Source organism: Fundulus heteroclitus, chromosome 20 (genome assembly GCF_011125445.2).
Source record: "Fundulus heteroclitus isolate FHET01 chromosome 20, MU-UCD_Fhet_4.1, whole genome shotgun sequence".
NCBI lineage: Eukaryota > Metazoa > Chordata > Actinopteri > Cyprinodontiformes > Fundulidae > Fundulus > Fundulus heteroclitus.
This window is the reverse complement of record NC_046380.1, coordinates 21,349,798-21,372,959: the sequence shown is the minus strand read 5'-3', so window position 1 is coordinate 21,372,959 and position 23,162 is coordinate 21,349,798. Positions and strand designations below refer to the sequence as shown.

The 23,162-nt window shown below is 42.0% G+C and overlaps 1 protein-coding gene across 3 annotated transcripts in view; it reads right to left on the bottom strand.

The window, feature by feature from the left end:
• Nucleotides 1-23,162, bottom strand: part of bsnb (bassoon (presynaptic cytomatrix protein) b) — a 140,859-nt gene that overhangs the window by 68,035 nt on the left and 49,662 nt on the right. For all 3 annotated transcript variants that reach the window (XR_004933603.1, XR_004933604.1, XM_036152224.1), the window contains exon 3: nt 19,962-20,783. Coding sequence is in view for 1 of the 3 variants with exons in the window: in XM_036152224.1 (XP_036008117.1) it covers nt 19,962-20,783 (822 nt within the window). In the remaining 2 variants the exon portion in view is untranslated. The remainder of the gene's footprint in view (nt 1-19,961; nt 20,784-23,162) is intronic.

Here is a 23,162-nt window from a genome sequence, read left to right as displayed (position 1 = left end):
CAGAAACAGACGCAATTTGGAGGGGGGGAGTACTTTTCACAGTCATGTATCTCCACGGATCGATTGCATTTCACACCATCTGCATCACATAGAAGATAAATAAATATCAAGATTATGATGTGCATCTTCAAAAAGTAATCCAATTCAAAATCATCATATAGACAATGTCCATAGCAAAATATATGTATGTCTGTTACGTGCATCTGTTTTTCAAGAGGACAATAAAACTGCAGTGAATGCTCCTAAACAAACTCATTTTACACCACAAGCAAAGCCTTGTTAACCCATACGTCTCATCTTGTTACATATGTCTGTCAGGACAACAACTTAATCAGCCTGTCTCCTTTGCCCTGTTTTATTCTAAATTACTTTCTATTAGTCCTGCCAGGAAAAAGCTACAATCAGGCGCCAAGAGAATGCAATTCACAAACCTCACAAAAGAAAACAAGGCAAGTTTTCCAAGTTGTAACTTATCACCAGAATGTGGTAAAATTTCAACTTTAATCCAGGCCTAGGAGTTTCGCAGACACGTTTCTTATTACCCCCACTCTATACATGCATGCATATTTAAACTGAAGTCTATAGGACAGCTTACACCAACTAACCAGACAAAGCTACAAATCTACAAGCTGCAAAAGAATCATGTCATGGGACAAAAGACGTATAAGTCGATGTCTGAATAAAGGAAACCTTAACAGACCGACACATTATCAGGAGATTACCATTACACTTTGGAAGACAAACAGAGCATAACATCTGCACACAAAATGTGCATCTATCAGATTGTTCAGAAATCTGTTGGAGACCATTTATTGAGTCAAATCTGCTCCAGTTTCCTTTCACAAAACAGAAGAACGTATTCACTGATTTGTGCTTTTGATACCAAAACAAAAACAGATTCAAGGGCAGTGCCATGTATTCAAACCACCAGGGTTTTTGATATTCTGTCAAGTTTAAACCATACACTATAATGGATTTCATTATTATTTTTGTTATAGACCAGCACAAAGTCTTACAAAATTGTGAAGTGGAAGACAAATGATGCCTGGTGTTTAATATTTTTTTTACACATTTGAGAAGTATTACTCACGCATATACCAAGCACCCCAGATTCAGCTCTTTGATATCACCTTTCACTGCAGTTAAAGCTGCATATATTTTGCTGTATTCCTGCACCAGCTTTGCACATCTAGAGGCTGATGTTTGCTTGATGCTGATATATGCTGGATAGTGAACCTGTGCCTCTGTGCAAAGTCTGTTGCAGGCTTTAACAGGTTTTCATCCAGAACTACCCTGGAATTAGCCCTATTAATATTTCCATCAACTCTGAGCAGCTACCCTGTCCCTGCTGAAGAAAAGCATCCCCACAGCTTGTTGTTTTATAGTGTGGATCGGGTGTTCAGAGTGACGTGCAGTGTTTTTTTTTACTCTACACATTGCATTTTGCATATAGATCAAAGAACTCAGTTATGCTCTAATCTGACTAGAGCAACCTTTTGCACGTGTTTGCTGTTTCCACAACATCGCTTTAGGCAGACTGCCAGCAGACCTTCTTATGGCTTTCTTTTAACAGTGACTTTCCTCTTGCCACTCATCCACATTGGACAGTGGAGCATGTGTCTAATCATTGCCCTGTCAATACATTTTCTCACCTGAGCTGTGGATCTCGGCAGTTCCTCCAGAGTTGGCTGTTTTGAATAATCCTCTTTTTGTGAAACGTTCCAGCTAAGGAGGATGGCGATATCTTGGGAACTTTGCAGTTGTGCCAAGGATTTAAAGGATCTCTGTGAGATGTTTAAAGCCTGGAATATTGTTTTATAACCTAACTGTGCTTTAGATTTCTTCTCAACCTTATTCCTGGCAGGATTGCTCTGTTCACTGGTCTTCTTTTACAAATCTTATTTTACAAACCTCTGAAGCCTTCACAGAACTGATGCACTTTGCCACTTTGGGTTGGTTTATCACATCATAAGCATGTTTATCACATGATAAACCAACCTGCTGGTGCGTTTCCCGATGAAACGCATACAATTTTTTGGGGTCCTAAAGTAATGAAATTTGAAATAATTCAAAGGGTATGAATACTTTGCAAGGTGATGTAATTTAACAGTTGGTGTACTGGAGGTGGAGCTCCGATGCCGACTCTAATGGAAGAAGTAGGAACATCATCTTCCTGGCTGCTTGTTATGACCATCACGCTGCTTTCAGTACTGAGGCTACAGTTCTGAGGCCACTTCTAAGGGCCGGAGCTCAGACCATCACCAACTGATCTGATCATCTTCATTCCTGCCTGACAGCTGCGGCACTGAGAAGATTAGTGAGGGGTTAAATGTAATATCAGAGCGATCTGTGAGCTTTATCTCTTTCATTTTATCTCTCAATCTCCTGCTCCTTTTTCATTCTAGGTCTCACTCTGACTGTGTCTTTGTATTTTTCGACATACAACCGAGCATCTATAATCTTGCATTTGTCTCGCCAGCCTTTTAGTATTTGCAGAGCTCATTCCTCTAACCTCCCCTCCTCCCCTCCTAATACCAGCCTTAAGGAGAAGCTGCATGCCTGAGGTGCTGCACGGCCTCGAGGAGAGCCGGAGCACCAATGAGGCGGGTGAAGTGATGTGCTGAGACAGAAAGGCACAGTTTCGGTAGTGGGTAGACTGCACCAGCCCACCTCTGTGATTTTGTCAGGGAGGATAGACATTGCACTGCCGGGAGCCCCTGGAGCATCGCTAAAGCTCGTTAGCGTCGCCACCAGGCCTTGAAGATGATGAGTTCTGAAGAGGTGATTAAGCCAATGTTAAGGTCACTTGCAGGCCTTGGAGCACATTTGCTCAAAAGGCGAGAGAGAACGAGCATTTGGAGAAAAACAAAAAAGAACTAGAAGGGAAATTAAAGTTCAGTCTGGTGTCTGTCTTGTTAAGGTAGTCATTTATCAATAGCACTGATGGCGCTGGTTGTGCGCGCCAGGGTTGGAGTTGGCCTCAGATGCATGTTGTCATAAAAGAACAGAAATTGAGCTAAAGTTCAATGTTATCCGAAAAAATGGACTGCTGGTGTCAAAGTGGGCAATAATTACAAGTTTGATTCCAAATTGATGAAAAAAGATTGAATAATTAATATAATTTGAAAAATGAAGAAAGTATTCAACACACTTATTAGGAAGAGATCATTTGTGTCTCATCTGAATAGAGAAGTTATGATCAAGAGCATTCAACTTAGTCTCAAGTAAAAGCTCAATGCCAAAAACAAAGGTCCCAGAGAGGAGAGTGAGTGGCATTTAAGCCTCCCAACCAGCATGCCATCTGTGCTGGGTGCCACATAATCTCAACAGGAAGCGGCCGTCGCTGTACATCATCGTCCTGTCACACTTCAAGCACAATAACCCGCTAAATGTTATTAACTGGGCCGAATAAAATACAAACAAAGCTTATCAGAAATAAAAGGATTTATGATATTTCCATGTTTCAATCTTTCTCAAGCTGATGTAGTCATCAGCCGAATTCAAAATGCCATTGTCTCAGTTTAATTATCTGACATGGCTTACTATTCTCAGCTGACATTTATTTGTGTGGGTGAGTCCTCACGATGATGTGTTGGGGTTAAGCCCTGTACTCAAGGGGATCACTACGCTCACTGAACATGGATTAGTAACACTCAACTATTAGCTTTTTCTTCAAGAGCACCCCTCCCCCACTACCCATCCTCACTACACACATGAGCAGGATGTCCTCATGTGGACTGTTTCTTGACATAATATATTCCCCTGCTTCCAATCCTTACAGCATCATTTAACAGTTGCAACCAAGCACAATATTTTAACCCCTTACATACTCATAACCAATCCCTTATCCATAAAAGGTCTCCTAAATCACATTTTCCTTGAGTGGACTGCAAATTGCATGCCGGGGTGTATTTATTAGCTCCTCTCCTTTCAGGGTGTGAGCAACACCAATGCATGGAAGCACATACATTCTCACAAGTACACACCGCAAGTCCAAGTCAAGGCTTAACAGTGACAGAACATGATGTGAGAGGCAGTCCGAGGTTTTGAAATTGTTCTGAAAGAAGCCACGTCATTTAAACCTTTTTCAGTATAATATCCATGTGGTTATTATTATAAAGCTATTGGTTTCATGGATTGTTATAAATCAGTATTAGGTCGCGGTTCACAAACATCCCTGACTAATGAATGAAGCATATCCTTTCAAAGAGTATGCACATCACCTGTCAGAGTTGTGGTATTAGTCTGACATGATGGCTTGCATGATTACATGAGATAAAAAATATTTAATAGCACTTGACTCCCACGGGTCTAAGTCAAGTCTCGACAAGCCAAGTGGGAAGTCTTTGTTTCTGCAATTTAGGCACAACTCTAATCCAACCTGTGACTCAGGTCGATATATCTGACACAAACCAACGGTTTCTTTATGTCACCTCTTAAAACACTCCGTCTTCTTACTTGCAAAGCCTAAATCAACAGAACACAAATCAAAATTGCTAAGTACCCACGTTGCAACATCAAATGCGTTCACTTCGACCAGGAGTCATTGTCAAACCAATTAATGACTCAACAGGAAGTCAGCAAAAAGTCATGTCTGAATAAAGCATTTAGAAACCATTAAGAGGAATTTCAATGTGTATGCAAGTGTGCATGCGGGTGTGTGTGTGAACACTTTCAAGAAATTACTGAAACAAGTTTTTTTTATTTTAAAGCAGGCCACCATGGTCTACAGTTTAAACATTTGTTATATATTTGAGCTCATTCAAACTCTGACAGGATAAACTTTAAGAGTGTGTATCACCTATAAACACAGAAGCTATAAGTCACAAAAAACGCTCACCACACAAATGATCAGAAAGCCTGCCTGCATTGTTATGCTGTAGGCAGGACACACAATATGGAGGAACGTATTTCATCTTCTCACTTTTACCAAAACCTAACTATGTCGTTTCATGGTCCTAAACTATCCAAGATGACTGAATGCCTCGCTGAACATTAGCTACAAAAAAAAAAAAGAATAGAAAATAGTGTTCTCAAAATCCAGTCTCAAGTTTATAACCCTATACTGTTTCTCCAACTCCCCTCCAGCCATCTTATAAATAACCTTAGTTTCTTCTATTTTGATTGACATGTTTTTATATTTATTGTTGTACTTTCTGTGAGTACCTGAATTCTGGTTTGTGTTTTGCACTATAATAACATTCCAGTCTGTGAGTTTGCTATAAACTACGACCAAAAGATTATATCTAAACATTTGTTTTATTGTGCATTTAACTATAATATTTCTTTATGTATCCAGACTCTCTACTTTGCAAAAAAACACTTTTGGATGCCTATTCAGAAAATAATTAGTTGTATGTATTGTTCCTCAGTATGCTAAATAACCAACTTGGAGAAATACTGAAGTATTAAGAGGAAGCAACCAGCTGACTGAGAGCGGATGCAGGATTGAATCATGTGACGGCGCACTATCGTCACTTTGGGAGCAGCCAGCGTGAACACGGCAAGCCTGGATGCCTGATGCCGCCAGCCATCTGGCTTTGTATAAAACTCCTGAGGGAGACACAGGCTGGTGCCAACCTTCAGAAAACATTTCCAGGACGGTTGAGAATAAGAGTGACATGTTCATCCATACTGAAGCTGCATTTGAGAGATCTGTGCACGTTCTACATATGTTCCAGAAACACCTGCTTTGTCTACAAGGGCACTCAGCCCCTCGTGGAAGAACACAAATTAAAAATGAGAATTTCTGAATGTAAGACTTTTAGATGTAATATACCGGTCTCGGTGACAGCTAAATGAGCGTTGCGCTGTTTTGCACAAAGAAATGTTTTCAGGGCTGAATGCTTTGAGTGGAAGTTTTTGACAACTCATGTGTAAAAAGCAAAATGTCCCTCACAGCCTTTGTGAAAATGAGCATATATATATATATATATATATATATATATATATATATATATATATATATATATATATATATATATATATATATATATATATATATATATATATATATACCAATTACGTTTTTACTTTATAATGTTATATAGCCTGCTTGTTCCTCTATGTCGATATTATCCTCTGGTACCTGTGGCTGGATATAATAAGAAAGTGAAAGAGGGAGTCACTGACTGTTTATCAGAAACGATTCTGAGTTATTTTCAGTGAGTTTACTGTGCAGTATAAAATGCCTGTGTTTATACACCATGAACCTTGTCTCATTTCGTCACATTACATCTACAGACTTTAACATGTTTCATTGGGATTATACGTGACAGACCAAAACAAAATAAACGGTAAATGAATTGAATTTACATAGTGCTTTTCTAGTCAAACAACTACTCAAAGAGCCTCACACTGGAGTCACTTTCACTCAGTTGCACTCAAATGTTCATACATTTGTACACTGACAAGCAGATCGTCAGGCCACTAGGAGTTAAGTGTGTTCCCCAGGGGCACATCAACATGTGACATTAGAAGATGGAATCAAACCCACAACTTTGGAATTACAGGATGACTAGTCTACCCACTGATCCACCGTCTGTATATAAATGTGAAATACAAAAATAATCTTCAAAACTCATATACTTAGTAAAAAACCCACCTGTGTTTATATGCTGGCTTTATTGAGGACATTAGTAAACAAGCATCATCATGAAGACCAAAGAATCCATAGGACAGTACAGGGATAAAGTTGTGGAAAGTTACTCTGGAGGAGCTGCAGAGATCTATGGGTCAGGTGGTATAAACTGCTAATAGGGCACCTATAAGTAATGCACCATAATCTGCCCTTAATGGTATAAACCAGGATTCAACTTTTTTGTGTCAGTGTTTGGGACATAATAATCCTGCACCTCTACTATGAAACATAGTGGTTACAGCATCATGCAGGGATACTTATTGTCTCTAGATGTAAAGTTGGAAGAGACATACTTTGTTATGCCAAACATACCCCAAAAAGATATTTGCAGTGGTGATTGGATGTGTCTCTGCAAACTGTTGACACAAAGAGGGTGAAAAGAAAACTTTTCAAGTTTTTTGTTAAAAAAAAAACTTTTTACTTTCATTACTTTGCGTTGGTCAACAGTACAAAATCCAACTTAAAATACACTAAAGTTTGTGGTTGTATTGTGCTAAAATGGGAAAAGATTCAAGGTGGTTCATAACTGTATGTGTTTAAACTTGAATTAGTCCAATAAATCTTAATGTTCTTCCACATCAGAAAGTCTCTAAGCATCAGGACAAGCCCACAAGTAGAACTACAACAATTACATTTATCTGCAAGCAGGGTCAAATCTCCCTTAAATCTTATGCAACAGGTAAACAAACAGCCTCCCACAGACTCATGCAAGCGCACGGGGGCATTTCTCCTCTGAGATACATGCATGGACATGCAGCTTACACACACATCAACGCACATTGACCGTATGTAACATGTGGAATCAAACTCCTTCACTGCTCCACACCACATGAACTATTTACGATGAGCAGCTGAAATATTGATGAGCTATGTTTTCTGTTTCTCTACACCTTTTCTACAGTTCAGTGAAAAACTCCCTGCCTTATTTATGACCCACTCGATGCCTCCACCTCATTATAAACAGTGGGCAGGCTTCTATATCATAATAATAGACACACAGAGTCAAAGCACAGCGCCTGCCAAACCATGGGGACGAAAAATTTAGCCACATAGGAAACCTGACAAGGGAAGAAATAATGCTATATAGTCTGCGACTGCTGGGCTCTGAGGCATGATGAATTACAGCACCCTCCCCTACCTGTATGTACAGTTGAGGAAAAGCTAATGTAGAGCACCAACCCTGTAACTCCGTATTTAGGCTGCAAAATAACGGGGAGAGACAGAATAATGAAGAAGTTTAGGAATGCGGTTTGACTTCGGTGTGCTGGAAGTCAGATCGAGCAGCAGACACTTCAGTAAAAGCACTTTGTGTTGCATTTGCAGCCAAACCCAAGGGAGAAGACAATGACACTCGTTGGGGTTTAATCTCATAGAGAAGCATAATATGGGATTAAAAATCCCAAAACAAGGACATCTTATTTATTCAGAGCCACATATGAGTTGCAGCTCTAATTGAGGTGAAATATTCTGCAATGTGACAAACGTTTGGCTTCCTTTCACTCATTATCTCGGATTCTCACTTTCTTCTTTCTCCACAATCTTTTAACTCATCCCTTCCTATTCTGCCTCTCCACCCCCCACCCGTTTCCTTCACACGTTCTCGCTCAGACGCCGGCACTCGATCAAAAAGAAGCTGACTGTGTTTTTATACGGCTCAGCCTAATTCGCTCCAAATGAATTATGCATTGTGTCACTAGTAATATGGCAGAAAACAAAGTTTTATAAGCTTACATGTTTTCGATATAATCTGACTCTCATTTCGCAACAAGAAAGGATTTACTAATCAATTATCAAATTATGTGGGCGGGTCAGACATTGAAAAGAGCAGAAATCCCTATTAAATCAATGTTTTTAGAATTTTTTATTTTTTTTTATACACAGTTTTGTTTATGCACTCACACATAATTTATGGGCCTTTTACTTCAGCCCACGCTTTTTGTTTTGTCCCAATTTGCAATGTCATTCTCTAACAAAGCCATTTTCTAAGCTATTAACACTCAAAGGCGACCTTTTCTCAAACATTAAGTGTATTCTTGTGGAAGGATTGAAAATATACTTTAAAAAATGATAGAAATAGCGACATTTGATCGACTGGTAATGAATTACTTTTGTTTCACTGTCACCAAAATTAAATAAAACTTTAAGTCTTGGCAACATCTGCTATTAAAGGTAAAGCAAGTGCACCAAGATGTCATGAATGGTGTGGAGCAGAACCCAGAATTCAGCCAAAACAATGTTTCCTTTTGCTGGATTTATTGAAGTGCAAAATGAACAAAAACCACATCCAAAAAAGTGGGTAAGGCAGACATCCAATACACTGACAGGAACAGAACTGGGCAGAATAAACAGAAGCAGGTTAACCAAAAACAGGATCAAGGTGCTGGGCTCTTACCAAAACAAACGAGGAGGCACAAACACGTTGGCATGAAGTGTGATGAACCGACGGGGAGCAGAGAACTAAGGCAGGTTTAAATAGGCTGATAGAACAGGTGAGTGGAGGGAAACTAATCAAGGACAGGTGGGAGTGATTAAGGGAGCAGACAGGACACTAGAAAATAACCCTAAGACAAAAACAAACAAACCAAGCACATAACTAAAAGTAGAGCTAAAACAGGGACCAGATAACTAACACAATAAAGGGCTAAACTAGAATCCAAAAACGGAAATAAATCCAAGGGCGAAAAGAGCTACTTTAACCAAATAATAAACATAAACCAGAACAGAACGTGACAGAGCCCCTCCCTCAGGGACGGATTCCAGACGTCCTTTGAACCGAAAATAAAACAGATTAGACCGGGTGGGTGGAGGGGGTTACAGGACGGAGGGAAATAGTCCATCCAAAACAACCCGACAAACAGATGAAACAAAATCCAAAAATGACCAATCAAAACCTGAACCAAAAACAACCCAGACAGGGTGAACTAACAAAAAAGTCTCAAAAAACAGAGTTTTAGAACAAAAAGTCTGGCGGACGTCCCGGAGCACGGCCCCGGCGTGTCAGGTTCTCCGGCGGACGTCCCGGAGCACGGCCCCGGCGTGTCAGGTTCTCCGGCGGACGTCCCGGAGCACGGCCCCGGCGTGTCAGGTTCTCCGGCGGACGTCCCGGAGCACGGCCCCGGCGTGTCAGGTTCTCCGGCGGACGTCCCGGAGCACGGCCCCGGCGTGTCAGGACCTCAGGAGGCCGTCGACGGGCCAGCGCCCTCGGAGACCGTCGGCGGACCAGCGCCCTCGGTGCTTGACGCCTGGATAAGGAGAGAGCAGAACCTGGCACCTTGCTACAAGCTGCTACAGGGGGAGCCTGGCTAATGGCTATGGGCGGCGGGGCCCGACTACAGGCTTCGGGCAGGGCCTGACTACAGGCTTCGGGCAGGGCCTGACTACAGGCTTCGGGCAGGGCCTGACTACAGGCTTCGGGCAGGGCCTGACTACAGGCTTCGGGCAGGGCCTGACTACAGGCTTCGGGCAGGGCCTGACTACAGGCTTCGGGCAGGGCCTGACTACAGGCTTCGGGCAGGGCCTGACTACAGGCTTCGGGCTGGGCCTGACTACAGGCTTCGGGCTGGGCCTGACTACAGGCTTCGGGCTGGGCCTGACTACAGGCTTCGGGCAGGGCCTGACTACAGGCTTCGGGCTGGGCCTGACTACAGGCTTCGGGCTGGGCCTGACTACAAGCGGCAGAAGATGAGGCCTGGCTACAGGCGGCAGAAGATGAGGCCTGGCTACAGGCTGTGGATGACAGTGCTTTAAAGCTGCGAGGAGCAGGCACTGGAGGCTGAGTCTTTAAACTGCGGGGAGCAGGCACTGGAGCTGAAATCAAGGGCGGGTCCTCCAGGACCCCTTCTTGGGGCTTGGGCGGAAACGGTTCCTCTTGGACCCCCTCATGAGCCTTGGGCAGCGGCAAGTCCTCCAGGACCCCCTCATGAGCCTTGGGCGGAGGCAGGTCCTCCAGGACCCCCTCATGAGCCTTGGGCGGAGGCAGGTCCTCCAGGACCCCCTCATGAGCCTTGGGCGGAGGCAGGTCCTCCAGGACCCCCTCGTCGCCCGCTGGCAGCGGACCCTCCTGGGTCTCCTCCGGGGGCTTGAGCGGGGGCGGGTCCTCCTGGACCTCCTGGTGGGGCTTGGACGGAAACGGTTCCTCCTGGACCCCCTCGTCGCCTGCTGGCGGCAAACCCTCTTGGGTCTCCTCGACGCCCGCTGGCGGCGAACCCTCCTGGGTCTCCTCGTGAGACTTGGGCAGAAGTGGACCCTCCAGGGCCCCCTCTGGAGACTTGGGCAGAAGTGGACCCTCCAGGGCCCCCTCTGGAGAACTGGGCAGAAGTGGACCCTCCAGGGCCCCCTCTGGAGAACTGGGCAGAAGTGGACCCTCCAGGGCCCCCTCTGGAGAACTGGGCAGAAGTGGACCCTCCAGGGCCCCCCCGGGGATAGGGGCCGGTCGACTATAGAAAGCCTGGAGGGCTGATCTATAGTACCCCTCTACCTCCTTTAATTTAACCTCCAGCTCCACTGAATAATGGCTGAAAAGGTCCTCTCTGAGGCATTTAATTAAAGGGGCAAAAGTTCTTATCTTATTCTCCAATGTTTCATACTCGGCGTCACGGACGCCACCAGGAGGCGCAATGGGCTGCTCAGCTCCTGGTTCCGCCGCACTGGAAGGCGGACACGCGATCATGGATGAAGCGGGTGATCCATCGGTTAGCAGGACGTCGGAAGCGGGTGGCGGTGAGGGAACAGTAGTTTGGATTACCCGGTCAGGTCCGTGTCGGAGCCTACGGCGTCGTCCTGCGCGGGCACGCTGCGGGCCTGCATCTGCCGGAGGGACAGGAAGAGCGCGGGCTCGCGCTGGCGGGCACGCCTCCTCCACACAATCAGGAAAAAGACCTGGGTTGAGGAAAAGATCCGGACGGAGGTCAGCGATTACGTCTGCCTCAACCTCCTCAAATAAATCCGGATCAGAGAAAAATCTCCGAGTGGACTCATCACCGGAGGACTCTGGTGAGTTCTCCCCCATTTTCTGAGCGGACACCATATCACCCAATATGAGCCTTCCCGAGCGTAAGCTCCGAGCAGGAAGCTGGTTAACGTTGCTGCTGCTGCGGGGGAGACGTCTGGGACCTACACCGGGAGGACAGAACGCTAATCTGGTTCCCTTGAAAGAAGATCCCATTGTCGATCCTTCATCCGCCCCCAGGAAGAGATCCGGTGAGCGAATAATGCGAGCCGGCGAGCTGGGCAAAGTGCCGGCTTCGCAGAGCGCTGCTCTTCCAGCGAAAGAAAAATGAATTGGCGATGGGTTCTTATTTCTTGGTCGGTTCATCTGTCATGAATGGTGTGGAGCAGAACCCAGAATTCAGCCAAAACAATGTTTCCTTTTGCTGGATTTATTGAAGTGCAAAATGAACAAAAACCACATCCAAAAAAGTGGGTAAGGCAGACATCCAATACACTGACAGGAACAGAACTGGGCAGAATAAACAGAAGCAGGTTAACCAAAAACAGGATCAAGGTGCTGGGCTCTTACCAAAACAAACGAGGAGGCACAAACACGTTGGCATGAAGTGTGATGAACCGACGGGGAGCAGAGAACTAAGGCAGGTTTATATAGGCTGATAGAACAGGTGAGTGGAGGGAAACTAATCAAGGACAGGTGGGAGTGATTAAGGGAGCAGACAGGACACTAGAAAATAACCCTAAGACAAAAACAAACAAACCAAGCACATAACTAAAAGTAGAGCTAAAACAGGGACCAGATAACTAACACAATAAAGGGCTAAACTAGAATCCAAAAACGGAAATAAATCCAAGGGCGAAAAGAGCTACTTTAACCAAATAATAAACATAAACCAGAACAGAACGTGACACAAGACACTTCCAACTCATGAGCTCAACATTAACAGCTTGCTAGGAAGAGATTATAAAAATTGAGAGATATTGTTCATTGTGACGCTATAGAGCTGGTGTAACGATAAACCACAAAAACAGGCATTATTGTTTTCAAAATGGTCATTGTAAGTAATTATGAGCTGGACACATGGAGAGTGACAGATGACAGCGACTAATGGCTTTGATCGACACCGCGGTGAAGACCCAACACACGGGACGCATCAGTGATGGCAGCATTTCAAATCGCACTGTTGAATTCCTTGTTTCGCAGAACTTTTATTGGTTATGAAGTTGGGGAAGGTTTGATATTTTCAAAGCAGTACATGAGGATGAAGAGCCGGAGAAGAGTTTGCTGGAATTGACAGAAATCTTGTTTTAATGTCTACTCTACAAAAGAAAAATACAACGGGTTCATCCTATGTTACAGACAAGGAAGCAGAATAAGAAATTACTAGAGAGCCAGCGACGTCACTTCCTGTGTGTCGAGCCCATTAGTCATCAACAATGAAACTTACAGTAATCAGTCAAATTAATTTGGCTTCAGTAAAAGGTAAAGAAATACTTATATTGGTCTCTAATGTCATAATTGCACCTACGTAAGTGCAGCCATTCAAGTCAGTACCTTTTAAGTAACCTGATTTAATATAAAAAGGAGTTTTAAAATGATCATTGTAGTTGGGGGAAAAAGCTACCCAAACAACTTGGCACCATATGAAAAAGTATTGTGCCACTATTAATGTGATAGCATTTTTTTTGGAAAGCTGAGGTGAGTTTTACAAACCACACCAAGACTTGATTACTGTCAGACCTGTACAATCAAGAAATAATGTAACTAGAACCTGTCTGAAACAGTAAAGGAGGCTAGACGATCTTACAAAGCGACACATCATGCTCTGATCTGGAGAAATTCAAGATCAGGTGAGAAACAAAGTCAGTGATGTCTATCAGTCTAGAAGGGGTCACAAAGAAATTTCTAAGGCTTTGGGACTCCAGTGAATCACAGTGAGAGCTTTTGTGGACAAATGGAGAAAGCATGGAACATTAGGGATTCTTCCCAGGAGTTGTTAATGGTGCTGTGGATCGTTTTTCCTTTTGATAAATAAAATGTTTAGTTAAAAATGTAATTTATGTTTATAGGTCTTAAAATGTGTTTGATGATCTGAAACATCCAAGTTTTGCAACAAAAAAAAAAACTTTAAGGGGACACTTTTTGGTGACAGTCTGGTGTATTGAGATGCACGATTTGGAGCCTTTTTTTTTAGATGCTTGCAAACACGTTTCTGTTGCCTGAAAAGAGCGTTGGATTTCATGCAAAAAACTGATTTGGCTGGCGTTAAAGTGCAGAAAGCAAACCTCTTTGCTTGTACAATGACTCGCGTGGGCGTGAAATCAACATCGATCCAGTGCCCAGTGAAGCAGATAAGAGACAAGGTGCAGACATTGATGGCATGATTGATATCACAGGAGCTGAAGAGAAAAATATTGACAACTCGCAGTCATCAGCATCACTGTAGATGGTGGTATTCTGTCTCTTACATTCTTTGTCTCTCACTGACTTCAAGCATGAAATAGTATCCATATTTTGGGCAGGATTTACTTTATTTATTTGCCTGAGACTTAAGCAGAGGCACCATTAGATCTCATCTTAGGTGCTTTGACACAACATTTGCTTCAAATTGGCTCTATATGTGAATTAACAGAGTTAAATTAAGCAAAACTGAATGTTTTGCATTAGCTAAAACAAATAGTCATGGTTTGGATACCAGAGAAAATTCTCCCATTGCTGTTTAATTAGTTTTTACACAGACAGTCCACTAGAGCTAGTCTATCTGCTGGTAACAAATAAATAAAGCATGGCAGATAATGCGGCTAATTTGTTTTCGCTCACATTGACGTAAACCTTAATCCCATTTCTTGTAACTAAATTCAGATTTCTGCATTTCTTGCCGCCATATTTTTGCCTGCTCTTATTGTTTGCAAATAAATTACAGAATTGGGACTACTTGGTATTAATAAACATTTGGTTACAACATTATGATTATTAAATATTGAGAATATGGTATCATATATGGTATCATATATTTTCCTAACTGATTTCTTTCATGATCATGACATTTCAATAACTCTTTGTAAATTTTAGCATCTCAGCCACAATGATCAAAATCATGTCTGGGCCACCTGGGTGACGGGTATCAATCTCACTGGGCACTTTTATTAGGTACACTCCATTAGTACCAGGTTGCACTCCTGTCTGACTTCAGAATTGTCTTAATTCTACAAACAGAGAGTCAACAGTGTGTCAAAAATATGTCTGGGAGATTCCCGTCCACATTGGCACAATCACATCATGCATTTTCTGTAGATCTGTCCGCTACACATCCATAATGCCAATCTCCTGTTCCATGACACCCAACAGTCCCATCAGTAGATATGGGTACACTTTGGCAACATGCAGCAACCATATTTGAGTAGGTGTTGTGTTTAAGTGACACTAAATTACTATTAAAGGGTTCAATACAAAATGTCTCCCACACCATTACATCATCGCCAGCAGCCGAAACTGTTGATGTGGGGCATGACAAATCCATACCTTTATGATGTTGATGCCAAACTCTAACCTTACCATCCGAATGTTGCAGTCATTTGGATACAGGCGCTTCGCATGAGAGAGGAGAAGCGGAGTGAAATTGAAAGGACCTGAACTGGAGCAGAGTTGAATGTTAACTCTGCTCCAGTTCAGGAACTGTGCAGTATAATTCCTTCACTTCACAAGAAAATGGGTCGAAATCAGCGGGCATTTGTGGAAGACAACAAGGAATCTGCTGCTTCACAAACGCCTCGGTGAGATCAGGGGCGGTGCTAGCCATTTGGGAGGCCTCAGCACAAATGCTGTGTGGTATCCCCTACATGTAAATGAACAACAATACAAGATCTGTCAGTATGTTTTTCTTTACCCTTTGCTGAAGGAATTGGCCCAAGTGGGTCAATGCCTCATCTCACAAGCACTAGTAAATTGTAGCCTCAGCTTCCTGATCCTAGATGGCAAAACTGACACCTATTGCGGTCAGGTGATGCTGCAGCTGGCTATGTAGTGGCTTTAAAGTTTGATGCAATGTATACTCATCGAGACGGTATTCCGCAAACGTTGGGTGTAGCAAGTGGGTATTTGAGCTACCATTGACTTTTTTTATCTTTAACTATATTCCAATTTCTTCTTTGATTTCAGACATGAACAATGACTTTTCTGCCCATTCCACCGCCACTCTGGATATTTTCTCCTTTTCACACCATTCTCTGTAAACCTGAAAGATGGTTGTGCATGAAACCAGCTGAATTATATCTGCATTCAGACTAATTTAAACACAGGTTCTTCCATATTCTGATTCTCAACTTGCTGCCATGTGATTGGCTGATTTCCTATTTGTCTTACCAAGTAAGTCAACAGATTTTTTAATAAATTGGCCAGTGAGTGTTTTTTTACCCAACCAAATGTTGCATTGTAGCAGTCCTTTGTCATAATAATATTGCTCAAGTTGATACTGTGATGACAACTGCAAGTCAATACATTATGCAACTCTAGAAATATAAGATGTTATTTTACCAGCAAAAGTAGTACTATTTTCGCATCTGTTTTTTTAAACATCTTCATATCTATATTTCATGCTTTAGTGCAATCCTGTCAAGCTGTGGTATTTTTGCTTGAGGTTATCATACCATCAAACTTTCATACCAGCCTATGTCTGAATGCTAGAAATATGCTTTGAAACCAACAGAAAAATCAGAGAAAAGTAACAGGCACAGCAAGAGATTTGGTGCATCTTTTTCTGTTACAGCCACGTCACCCCACCCACATTAAAATTAATGAAACACTGCCAAGAAAATACAAAGGGAAAGAACCAGAAACAACAAATATTGGTTAGCGAACGGGCGAGAAAGAGGAGAATGACTATGTCGAAGTGGCTGTTGAAATATCACTAACCAGTGAAGGCAAAATAAAAAAGCCTTGCAAATATTAAAAGTTTTATTACACACGCAAGAGCAACCCACCTAAAGCTCACGGGGGAAACAGAAAACAACAAAACAAAACGCACCTAATGTTGAAGAGAGTATTCGACCATTGCTCGCGGAGCCGACGCACAAGACACTCAACAAATGTGTCTGTCTTGAATACCGAACAACAGTGGTCTGAAAGTTTTTGGAGACATTCTGCATCGCAGCAGCCAAGCATGAAAGGGGATGGCTGACAGACAAATTATCTCTCTGTTTCCATAGCGATCTATGAATGGCCTCTGCTAGTGCCTGTGACAACCAGATGCCTGGAAAGACAAGACATTCCCATAAAAAGCCAGTGCTCTGCAGCAACCCTGTTATTACTGCTATCATTCAATTGGACTTGATTTGCATAATTAAAATCTGTTATTGCCTGGCTCTAGAAGGTTTTGCAAGCGCCGGTTCTTACCAACTAGACCCCCACCATGACGCAGAACAGGAAGGCACTTACGAGAGGAATATAGCCTCAAGTAACCTCTGCATGTCTAATAAAAACAAAGATAATCCATTCAATTGACCTTAATAAGGCTCTGTTTCGTGCAGACTTGGTTGTGTGTTTTTGCGCTGCCCCAGGCTAAGACCACTGATAAGGTGAGTCACAGCCTGGACTTTACTCTGTTACATAGATGAAAGACTCTGACATCGCACAACAGAGCAGGTGCTGACTAAGAAACACAGAGAGAGGATGGAGAAGTTTTTTTTTGTTAAAACCTTTTGTGCTTCTATAGTAATCAACACATCTGACATGGCGCTTACAGCTCAAATATTAGTTATCGTCTGCAGAAAAGTTTACCGATGTACCGTATAGATAATGTCATTTCATGGCCTACACAATAATGGGGAAGATTGCCGACACGACAGTTGTCCAGCAGAAACAGCCTCCACAACGAGAGTATGTCACAAACGATCATTGCTAAAGAAGCTGGCTGTGCATAGGAGGCTGTATCCATGCATAATATTGAACAGTTGAGAGGTGTAGCAAAAAACTGTGTACCAGGTAACAGCGATAACAACAACCTTGAGAATATTTCCTTCAACATTAAGACCTTAGAATCTAGACGAAGTGTGGATTGGCATACGGTCTAATTTGTTTGTGATCCAACATGAAGTTTCCAGTCAGTGATGATTTGTGAAGCCATGGCATCAGCGGGTTTTGCTTCAAGCGGGCCTGACCTAAAACATACGGTGCATTAATGGGAAGAGCAGCAACCTGTCAAAACCTTTACGAGCCATGTTTAAAACTGATCACAAGCACTGTTTGTTGCTCAAACAGCGTTAATATAATAAATCAAATATATATTATATATATAATATATAAGGCAACTGTTTGCAGGGATATGCGATACTTACTTATACTTATTTTATTATATTTTATTTTATTTCACCTTTATTTATACAGATATTTTCAATGAGAGCCAAGATGTAATTTTCAAGGTCTGTTTGATAAAACAAAAGAACAAAATACATTTTACAAATACGTTGACAATACAAGTAATTAAAACATTCGACTCAATTAAATAAGATAATAAAATACGACTCAAAAAGAGCAAGTTGCATATGAAGATTTCTCTTTTTGTTCTAAAAGATATTTAAATTGCCCAAGAAGAATCAAAGTGAATAGTTTCAGATCCCGCTGAAATAGTATTTCATGTTGATGGGGCAGAATATGAAAATGCTTTTCTTCCAAGCAATTTCCGTAACACCTCAACAGTGTTAGGCACATTGCCTCCTTATTTCACCCCATTGATGTAATAATCCATGCAAAAGGAGCCCTGATCAAGATTGACTACACAGTGACAATACTTTATAGTGAGCCTACATTTCTGTCATAAAAATTATTTTTCATTGGTTTCAAACTGAATTACGTGTTTTTGTCAGCTTGTAACCATAATCAGTGCCGGAGCTCCGCCCACGCACACCACGCACCAAGTGCTCAGGGTGGCACCAAACAAAGTCGTGAGCTGATGAATGGAAGATAGCTGCTAATTTCTTTTTCATGCGCGATCAACACACATCCGTACTATTTGGACCTTGTCTGCGCTGTAGTTTGAACCCCATTTCATTTTCTGTTTCAATGGTTTCTCCTGTTTCTTAAACAGACAGGGAGACAGCTCCTCTCTGTCCCTCCTGTCTACCTCTCTTACTCAGAGCGCTCAGAGGAGCTGTGGATGCCCTTCAGTAGCAGCTGACAGGTAGAGAAACAGAAAGAATCTATAAAACCTATGGAGTTTTTTACTATTGTAGATAAAAATAACGTAGCAAAGCATCACTTTACATGTTGGTAAAAAAAATGAAAAATGATAAGTGCGAAAAAGCAATAAGGCATGATAATTGATCCCATGTTCAGTCTGTTACATCCGTCCCTATTCAAAAAGGATTTACTTGTATCAGCTGTGTTAAGTCTGTGAATCTAAAATAATATGTAGATGCACGACAGACCGAAGATTTTTGGCTTTGGTAAATTCCTGCTCATGAATCTTCCTTAGGAAAACAAACCTTGTGATGATCATCTGGGCCAGTTTCCTTTGTAAAGTCGGACCTTTTAGATGTTTTGGAGGTTGGTTTTGCATCAAACAAAATCAGCACAAAAAATAATTAATTTTCTAATGGTTAATTTTAGGGTGAGTCCTAGTTCTGTAATATACAGACAGACAGACACTTTATTTATCCTGAGGAAAATTTAAGAACAAAATTAATCTAAAATTGGCAAGTTTGGATGATTATGACCCATAATCATCCAAACCTGCCAATTAAAATATATCACTATATGAGTAATGGAGCTAAATAATGTGAGTTTAACTGTTTTAACTGAATTACTAAATTAAATAAAGATCGAAATAAAATTTGCAAAGGTATTACATTTTTTGAGCTACACCTGTAAATGCAAAGGTGTGAAACCAGGCAAAGAGGAAGATTTTTACTGACGCTAAACAGCATTTACAGCAAATATTAGAGCCTTGCACACATTTCCTTTCATCCAACTAACCCTTTTTAGTGTCACCAGGGGGATGGGGCCTATCTCCATGGATCATGAGAACAGGTACACCCTGGATAGGTTGCCAGTCAATGATAAGAATATAACAGGTATTCATTTTTCAAATGTGATGAGTAACTTGGAATCACCATTCTGGCTTTTTTTTTTGGGGAATGTGGGAGGATAACCAGAACCAGGACAAATCAAGAGTACATGGGAAAATCATGAACAGGAAGAGCACACAAACACGAGACAGAAAGGCTTCAGCTGGGTATTACACCTATTTGCAGTATGGTAACACCTCTAACAACTGGTCCTGCTGACAAAAGCAAAACAATAAACTATTCCATGTACCTTAACTTTTGGTGTGCAGGAACAAAACATGACAAGCAAACAAAAGCCAACTCAAAGCCTTACCTCAAGTAGGTGTGGAGTGGGATTGAATCCACACATGTTGCACACCTGGGAGTGGCACTGTGTGCAGGTATTGTAGTTGGGTTCCTCAGCCACGTTGCCAATGTTAAGGTTTGTCTTACAGAGAGGACAGGAAGCTTTGGGCTTAGAAGACTCAGGAGGAGCATGTCGTTGTTGCTGAGGCGCGGCCTGGGGCCCTTGTTGCGCAGGTTGAGCCGAAGGTTTACCTGCTCCGGGTCCTGGACCAGGGGGCCCACCAGGTTTGGGAGCTGGTTTTGGGGGCTGTTGCTGCTGCTGCTGCTGCTGCTGCTGCTGCTGCGGTTGAGTGGTCTCAGATATGAGAGTGCTGGCCTGGTTTAGAAGGGAGGCGCCAAAGCCAAACAGCTTTCCAAACGTCTGCTCTGGAGGTGGGGGCTGTCGTGATGGGGAGCTTCCTGCACTGCGAGTCTGATCTTGGCGGGGGTGATGGGGCTGGTGGGCGGGCGAACCTCGAGAGAGGTCCGGTTGGGATGGAGCCTTGGCCATGCCCGGGAGAGGTACCGCCCCTGGAGGCAGTTTGGGTTGTTGATGACTGGGGCCACCTGTAATAGGCTGTTTGGTAGGGCCAGGCCCTGGATGGGCCTGAGCTACAGGCTGTTTCTGAGGAGTGGGCTGTGGCTGAGGTGCAGGCTCAGGTTTGGGCTCAGGTTTGGGCTCAGGTTTGGGCTCAGGGGGGGTTGGATGAGAAGGAGAGTGGATCTGCTGCTGACTCTTGGAGCGTGGCGTGGTCATATCCATCCCCAGTGCTCTCTGCATCTGACAGTTCAGACATAACCACTCTTGCACCTGAAAGAGGAAAAAAAAATGTACATTAAGCCAAACTTCTGAGCTATCACCATTGAAGCAGAAATCATAGTTAATTTCTGTGTGCTGTTTCACTGACACATAAGAGATACAAGCTATTATCTTGTGGGTGTGAAATCAATTCCAGCTTAAAAACAGGACAAAAACAGCATTTCACTTTATTATGGCCCTTTTGTTGAGGATATCTAATTGGTTAAGTGCTTAAGGTCTCAAATAAATATGTCACCATTCTTGCTCCACGGACAAAGAAGTCCCGCTCTCCCTAGTTTTGAAGAGGACACTTTAAATATAAATAAATTTACAAAAAGACGGTTCCAATTTTGTATATGCAAGCATTTAGATTTTTCTATGTGCAGCATTACTTAAATATTCTGAGAAGTGGGACAATTTGTATGAACTTTGTAGTGCAAAAATAGAAAAATCTGACTTAAAAGCTCAGTGTAAAGTTCATCACTGAAACATGTAAACTAAATTGTTTCTTTGAAAAGGGATGTGCTCCATAATTTTCTGCAGGCCTTTTACACTAATAGTTGCATTTATTTCAATATTTCACTACCTATAAATCATAATGTCTAGTTAGAACAGGAAGCATTTGTTAAGGGGTCTAAACAAGTCAACCCCAGCCCAGACCCTTCTGGTGCTCATCCCTCCATGTTCTACAGTAACAGGTTCTACCTCCTGCAAATTAAATGAATGGATATCTGACTTTCAAAAAACATACACACCACCCGATAAACAGTAAGGATACAGCGATTCAAACTGTACAGTGAGCCTCTAGATTCAGCACAATATGAAATTTACCAAATATACGAGATGCAATGAAAGCATTTAACACAAGATTAAATAAAATTGCTAAAATACAGAAGTTGTCAAATATGTTTTGTGTCTTGTAGAAGCTTAAGTGCTTTTATGCCACACACAATTTATTTGGTCAAAATATTGCAAAACTTCATTTGCAGTTAGGGTCAGCATATAATATATTACTGTATGCGAACAGAAACACAGAGTTAAATTAAAGGCTGGCTTTGTTCAGTAAAAAAAAAAAATCAGCATAATTGCAATGCAGCTGCCAAAAAAAATCAAAACTATAAGCATCTGCTTAATTGCTTAAAGTAGTAAGACTTTAAAGTTTACGATAGACCACCGTTTTCAATGCACACATTTTTGAAATCTAAGACAAAGCTTATAGTTAGAGTGGCTCATACCCTGAGCTATCTCTATAGTTTTGCTGTGATAGGCCTAGGCTGCTGGAGGACATCAGGGTCTAATTTTCTCACTCTACAGATTTCTACTGTTCTCCAGTTTTGCATTGTATTACATTGAAATGACTGTCGTCATTTCAGCTTTTAACTTTTTGCTCTCTCTCTTTTTCTTCATAGTAGGTACACCTGGTCTGGCGTTCTGTTAACTATGACATCATCCAGAGAAGACGGCTCACCCGCTACTACCATCTAATGTAGAACAGATTACTAGATCAATGTGTGCTTCTGTGCCTTTTTGTCTGTCTTGTTGTGTCTCTGCTCTGTCTTCCGTAACCCCAGTCGGTCGAGGCAGATGACCGTTCATACTGAGCCCGGTTCTGCCGGAGGTTTTCCTTCCCGTTAATGGGGAGTTTTTCTTCCCACTGTCGCTTCATGCTTACTCAGTATGAGGGATTGCAGCAAAGCCATGTACAATGCAGACGACTCTCCCTGTGGCTCTACGGTTCCCCAGGAGTGACTGCTGCTTGTCGGGACTTTGATGCAATCAACTGGTTTCCTTATATAGGACATTTTTGACCAATCTGTATAATCTGACCCAATCTGTATAATATGATTGAACTTGATTTTGTAAAGTGCCTTGAGATGACATGTTTCATGATTTGGCGCTATATAAATAAAATTGAATTGAATAAAAATAAAATTGAAGGTCAATCATGATTTTTTAAAAGATTTTCTTTTAAAGCTCTGATGTTAAATCTACATTTTTGTTCAAGAAATGTGGCTATACATTTACATATTGAGGGTGTTGCCTTACCCTGAAAGTGTGAACAAGCATTCATTCAAATGTATTCAGCTGTTTTCCAAAACAAACCACTTCAGATCGTAGCACTTCCTGGTGTTGGATGTTTGCCTAATTGGATGCACTGCCTCAGTAATGTGACTCTGGTTCAGATAATGAAGATCATCTAAATAGTTCCTAATATGTCTGAAGGTTTACCAATGAACGCTTTGTTAGCTACAATTAAATGTTGTTTTCGAATAGCTTTCTCATTTTTCAAGATTTTACAAATAATAGAATGTGTTTACCTTAGCATAAACGTAACTAAGTGAGAAGTCGTAGAGACATATTTGTTTTATGAGAATGCTTCATCTACAATGC